Source organism: Syngnathus scovelli, chromosome 1 (assembly GCF_024217435.2).
Source record: "Syngnathus scovelli strain Florida chromosome 1, RoL_Ssco_1.2, whole genome shotgun sequence".
Lineage (NCBI taxonomy): Eukaryota > Metazoa > Chordata > Actinopteri > Syngnathiformes > Syngnathidae > Syngnathus > Syngnathus scovelli.
In genome coordinates this window covers 9,446,503-9,453,173 of record NC_090847.1, presented here as the reverse complement: position 1 = coordinate 9,453,173, position 6,671 = coordinate 9,446,503, and the positions used below count along the sequence as shown (strand labels likewise).

The window sequence follows — 6,671 nt, the reverse complement described above, 5'->3', positions numbered from 1 at the left end:
TGAAGACAGAGAGTATGCGTGGAATCTATAGTAGGAACCTGTTGTTGTGTCCACTTGTCTTATTTGCTCACAGAGACAACAAACGGTGCTGAGCACTGTGTTCCATTAAGCTGCAGGCTCATGACAAAGAATATAAGGAGACAATCATCAACTTGCACAATCAGTATGCAGCCTGCCCACACGCGTTTCATAGAAACACATACTTACTTCCCTTCCCTCTTCAAGGCCAAACTTGGTGCATTTATTTCAGTCTGATATATTGTGCTATTATTTGGTTCTCTTTGTTGATGTTGGACAAAGGACAAATCCACACACCGGCAGGCAAGCGGCTATAATTTACAATCCCCGTTTTACGTTTGTTGAAATAAATGACCTTTACCCCCATTTGTTTGGTTAAGCTATAGAACTTGCAATATTACCACTCTAACATTATCTCTCACTGCCACAAAACATTGTGAAATCTCTCCACAAATAAAGTTTAGTCATTTGAACCCACATTGGGAATACTGATTTATTATGCAACAGCAAAGTACTTACTTACTGACTTACTTGAGTTCTCGGTGACATTCAAATGGATTGAAATGCACTTAAAAACACGGGGTTTGCTTTTGATTGCGAAAACACATGCAAATTGTGCATCTCAAACCTGTACCGTGATGTCACGCGCCGCAATTGCACAGCTCGGAAAGCCGCAACTCAAGCTTACGTCGACCCCGGTGACGTCAATCGGTTGCCGCACGAGAAAAAGTCCGCGGGAGCACGTTTCCCATTCGCCTATGACGTCAGCTTTTGTCACTTCGCCGGCCGGAGCTTTGTTAAAAGGAGATAAAGGATCATGTTTGGCCAGATGGCGAGGACGTGTCTGATAGAAGTGCGCTATTTCCCACTCTGTGTGCATTTGTTTTTATTGCGGACGACTTGAATGTGAATGTGAATGGAACCCCCCCCCTTTTTTTTTTTTTTTTTTTTTTAATAGGACAGACGTAGGGGGGTTGCAGCAATGGAGCGGCTCATTAAACCGGAAGCCATCGTGGAAGCGGTGAAGGCTCGCGTCAGCCAGATCTCCGCTCCTCAGAGAGCCCTACTTGTGGCTGGTACGCCCGACTCCGAGACCAAGGCTATCCTGGTGGACACAATCACTGAGGTGATCCAAAAAATTACGTCAGACGTGGTGAAACACCTGCAGCCGGTGTTCATCGAGCACCTGCGTGGTCACGCGTCCCAGGCGCAGGTAGACATGGCAATCGACCGGTGCAGCCCGAGGCTCAGCGAATGCATAACAAAGACCTTCTCGGCTGCTCTGGACGACAGCCCACCGCAGAAGTCCGAGGGCGTCATGGAGCTAACTTCCCTCATGGAGTCTGAGGTCAAGCACCGGGTAAACTCAGCCTTGTCGGTGGCCAAAAGCACCACTGAGTGGCCCTCGGAGCCCACCCTCCTCATCCGAGGCACCATGTCCAGCGTGGCTAACCTGGCCTCAATCTTCCGCAAGGCCGTGGAATACTTCCGACACGTGTTCGCGCGAGCTCGAACCCCGCACCAGTTGCTGTGCGGGAGCTCTAACATGAAGGTCAATGAGATGACCGACTGCGTCAAGCGGATCCTTCTGAAGTGGTCCAACCCGAAGGAGGCTAAGGCGCCCGACGTGGTGGACCCGGTCACGTTGGAAGACGCGCACTTAGCGGCGGTCGATATCACCAAGACCATCACCCAGGACACGTACGGCGGCTCCGGGGACGCATGCGTGCGCGGCGAGGCCCGCATTACTCGCTTTAACCTAAACTGGAAGCTGATCTTAAAGAAAGTGAAAAACTTCTTTAAAAATCTGGAGAGGCAGTCTGGAGTGGCCGGCAAAAAAATGCGGCGCCTGCGTTTCTTCCGATTCGCTCGTATGCAGTTCGCGCAAATGCTCGGCTCGCTCAAGAGCTCCTTCAAGAACCGAGACGCGTGCCTGGTGTCCCTCACACCGGACCGCCGTTCCCGAACCGACGACAGCAGCAACCCAAACGTCGTCAGCAGTGACGGCCCCAAGATGCCGGAGCTCCGGCCCGCCTATCGGACCAGCACGCTGGCCGTCCGGCAGTCCCAGCACCCGATCTTCGACTTCGAGTCCATCCGGGAGAGTGTTGATAAATTATACAATGAGTTCTCCCAAATGGATCTACCGGATCGGGCTGGGAAAGTCAAGCGGTACATCGACGAGAAGATCGGGAGTTTCTCGGAGGGTCTCACGTCCCAATTGTACGCGTACGTCATGTCGTGTCAGAATGACGTTTACGAGGTGCCGTCGGGCCGTCCGAAGACACCCTTAATGGACACGGTCCTCTGGGGCCGACGGGGTAAGCTCGGGGTTATAAAATTGGGTAACTGTCAAAGTTGGGAACTCTCTGTGGGAATTAAGACAATCATATTTAAAACCCAGCTACTGCGATTGTGCTCTTGCATTTTGTTATCAAGGAAGTGTGTCAGGGGGAGCTTAAGGGTGCTTAACTCCTGGCATGTTGCATGTCAAATTGACCCACTGTTAGAAAATTACCCGTTTGATTTCTTCTGCACTCCAAAAACATTAATTAATTTCACTTTTTTGCATTGTCCTTCTCCACATTTCTCAACATTTAAATATTCACTTTTCTCACAAAATTTTCATTTCCGATCCTTTCGGATAGAACTATAAATTGGACCAATTGGAACATTTTCTTGACATAGTATTTACGTTAGTTGGGAATTACTCGACAATGAATGAAGCCTTTTGATATTAAATTCCAGCAGCATAGTTGTTAGTGGCGAGCACAACTGAGAAAGAGTGACATGGCAGTTTTCATGCGTTCCGAGTGCTTGCTTTGCATTTCTGCTTTCCCAATGCTTCCCTAATGAGTCATTAAATTAGCCACAATTCCCAATTTATTCCCATGGAAAGTTTCCAATTTGGGGGATTTGTCTTGTTAACTATTCATAGAAGATTAACAGTGAATCCCCCCCCGGCTGCAACCCTAGGTAAGATCCACTGGGATGGTCAGATCTTCTCCCCAGAGGTGCTGTACGCCATGACGGAGGACGCCGTGTGGCGGTTTCTGCAGCAGCTCTTCCTCTGGCTGGAGATTGAGCCTGCTGAGGAGACCTACGCGGACGAGGTGTCTGGCGCGCTCATGGACATCAACCAACTGGTGGAGAAGGCAATGACCCCGGAGACCAGAGCCAGCGAAGAACTCCCCCCAGAGGAGCAGGTGGTCCCCAAACTGGACTTGGAACAGTCCTCGGAAGCTTCAGTGTCAACGCTGCGCACCACCACCCCGGAGGTCCGGACCCACACGGCGGAGGTACGCACAACCGCCATGCCGGAATTGCGCACCGGTACCACGTTGGACGCGAGCAACACCACCGACGAGGTGACGTCCGAGCCGGAGGCCGAACCCATCCCGCAGGAGTTGCAGGAGAAGCTGACGCGCCTTCTGGTGTACACGCTGGTCATGCAGCTGGACCAGAGGTTGCAACGAAAGCGCAAGACGGGCGTCGACAGCCTCGTCCTCGTTATTGAGCGTCTCCTTTACCGAGCCCTGGAGGAGATCAGCCCCCGCCACATCGAGGACATTCGGACCTTGGGGAGCATAAACCAGGTGATCACGCCGGTGGTGAAGGACCTCATGGTGGAGTTTGGCACCCCGCACAGACTGGCGGAGGCTGTATTTGCCAATGACCCTTTGTTTGATGACGCGGTTTTCCGGCACCTTAAGAGTCACATCGGTGCCCTCAAAGAGCCACCCAAGCGGGCTAACATCTTCTCCCTTCTGGTCAAAGCTATGACCATGCTCCGCTTCATGGGGAGTTCCTATTGAAGTCACTTCCTTGATGTGAAAGGCCATACAGTATATGCTGCACCTGTTTGACAGGTTGAACATCGACATGACCCTCCACCTGTCACAGCCAATTGGCTTAAGTACACCTGGACAAACTTGTGATTTAAAATAATGCTGTTCTGATTGACACTGCCAGAGGTAATGATTGTATTTATATTGATTATAGAGTTGATGCAATGCACCATTAATAACCTCATTTAGCTACACGAGGCTCAAAGTATTTGATAAAGCCCACAGTGTAGGGCAGACACTTACAGATTATTTAACTGATTACAATATGGATGTATCTCAGACTACACATTACTGAGTAACAAAATTTCAATATGCTCAATTTATGTCCTTCACAGAGGAATCTATTTCGTTTATGTGCCCCTTATGGCTTATTATAGTGCGCCAGTGCAAGAGTGTCCTTAATTTCCAGTGGTAAAAATCTTCCCTAACTCAAAGGCAAGAGCACGAGCTTTTGATGTGGTCAGTCATGCAGTTATAATAACAAAACCGGCCCTCACAGTGACCATGAAGTTAAAGTAAAACATAAAATATGCAGTTCATTTATTTTGAAAATTGCGCTTTCATGTGCAGACTTACAAATGCTCGTACAAGAGCGACGAATTGTTTTGCGGTCTAGAAAACGTAGAGACATTTTTGCTATATTTAGCTATGGTATAACAAAGGAGACAAAAAGATAACATAAGCAATCCCAACTCATTTCTGTACCAATACAACATACAAAACAATGTTGATTTTAGCATGTTAGTGTGGCCCTCGACAAACGTTCCAGTTTCTCATGTGGTCCCTTTGCAAATTTCCCACCTTTGGTGTCGCTGGAAAGCACACCACTGTAAACTACAGTAATAAACCTTTCTGACAGTGTCAATTAAAACAACATACAGGTATTTTGTACCGAATTTTCCAGCATTGGGGCCAGTAAGTGCCCATGGATATTTATTTGATTCATTATAAATGCAATATTTTTCATTCAAATATTACCAGTCACAGTATGCCTGTTATTCAGTGAAAGCCCTATAGGCATATATAGATATATTTCCAAATATTTTAATAAAGACTGCATAATATACATTTATCGCCTGCAATATTAACAGGCTGTTTTTTAATGGAAGTGAATGTTTCCAGGTGTGCAGGCACTATTAAAGTGACCGTGCTATAAATTCTGTGTAAAAGTGGAGGCAAAGGGCCCACTGGGCAGCTAAACGTTGATGTAAATGAGTGACTTTTGACCCAGAAGCTGGTTCATTCATTTAAGTTCCTCACTAGAGATTTACAGACCCATCTGGCGGTGGCAGGAATAAAATTAAAATGGCAAATTAAAATGAATTTTCTTTTCATTCGTTAACTGTAGCGTTCACTGTGTTTACTTTATTTCTTGTACACTCACAGCCATAATATTAGGTACACCTGCAAATCACGATTTGTGTCAATCATGTGTCAGAATAGCAAATGGGAAACTGGCCGCATTAAAACATTTCATTGTTTCATCGGGTTGCTTTTAAGATTGGGGGTTGTTTTTAACTTTTGAAATTTTGAAACAAGTATCAGGTGAAAAGATGAGTTTTTTTTATTTTTTACTTATTTCTTTAAAGGTCACAAATAAATATGTGCCACATAAAGTTGTATATTGTAGTGCGAAAAAAAATCCTCTATTGTTTGGACCGTTATTTTAATGTGTGGGGTAGCGTTAGCTTTGTTGCTACACTAAACAGTAGCGGCGGTCAGTGAATTAGCAACGCTACATCAACCGTAAATATTTCTCAAGAAACATGTATGTAAACAATATTGTACATGATATAAACAGTGTACATTCCTTGAAAACCTACTACATATTTTGAGTATTTTTCCATGGAATATCTGTTTTATTGTATTTTTATCTTTTATTCACTGTATTTTGTTCTATTTAAAATATTTATAAATAAATGCTGAAAGAATAAGAAAATTGTTATTGATTTCTTGTAATTCCCTCCATCAGTCTGAACAGTATTCTGATTAATGTTATGTGGAATAAGAATTTGGCAGAAAAATTGGTCATTTTACATTGTGCTGCCACTTGCTGTCGACTGAAAATGACATCACAATGCCTAAAGACTCAGGTAACAACCAATCACGGCTCATCTGTTACCTGGGATTGGTCATGAATCAATCTTCAAAGCTGATTCGACCATTCATCTGGGAATCAGATTTCATGCTGCTGTCTGGGGTAGCAAGAGAACATGACTGACTTTGAAGTCACGTGAAATTCTTAAAACAAAGAGTTCACCAGTGCATACCGGGTTTTGTCAGAAGGATCACAAAGATGAAAGTATCATCTCATATGGTGTTTTCATCCAAAAAACACTTAATATCACCTCACAGTGTTTCTATTCACACCATCTTACCTACCTGATTTCCTGCTATGCAGGTAATGTTCTTATCCAATGGCAACACCTCTGCCGCTGACACTATAAATATCACTGTCGCTTGGCAGGAAGATAGCATAAAGCGTGATTTGCCCGAGATTACATTTTTTGTTGATTGCACTGAATGTAAATGAAGCAATGTGGCGTTGAAGTAAATAAACAGCAGCAAACGCACAAATCATTCTCTGGCTTTGAACCTTAATCAAACTTTGTCTGCCTGGATGCTATATATCTTGACTCTTAATTTCCATGCCATTACATGCTTCCTATGCCTGATTAACTATGGGAAATAAATAGTAGTGTGTATTTACAATGTACCATTAGACTACATACATCATTTTAAAAGGTAAAAGCACGTTTCACATGTGCAGTGTCCATGGAAAAAGCCTTCAGATGCTGCAAATGC

The 6,671-nt window shown here is 45.0% G+C and overlaps 1 protein-coding gene across 1 annotated transcript; it reads left to right on the top strand.

The window, feature by feature from the left end:
* Positions 1-745: 745 nt before the first annotated feature.
* On the top strand, positions 746-6,346 carry LOC125985698 (uncharacterized). Its single transcript, XM_049748759.2, has 2 exons — positions 746-2,339; positions 2,995-6,346. Exons 1-2 carry the CDS (start codon positions 1,001-1,003, stop codon positions 3,831-3,833), a joined length of 2,178 nt encoding a protein of 725 aa, XP_049604716.1. The 5' UTR covers positions 746-1,000; the 3' UTR covers positions 3,834-6,346.
* Positions 6,347-6,671: the final 325 nt, after the last annotated feature.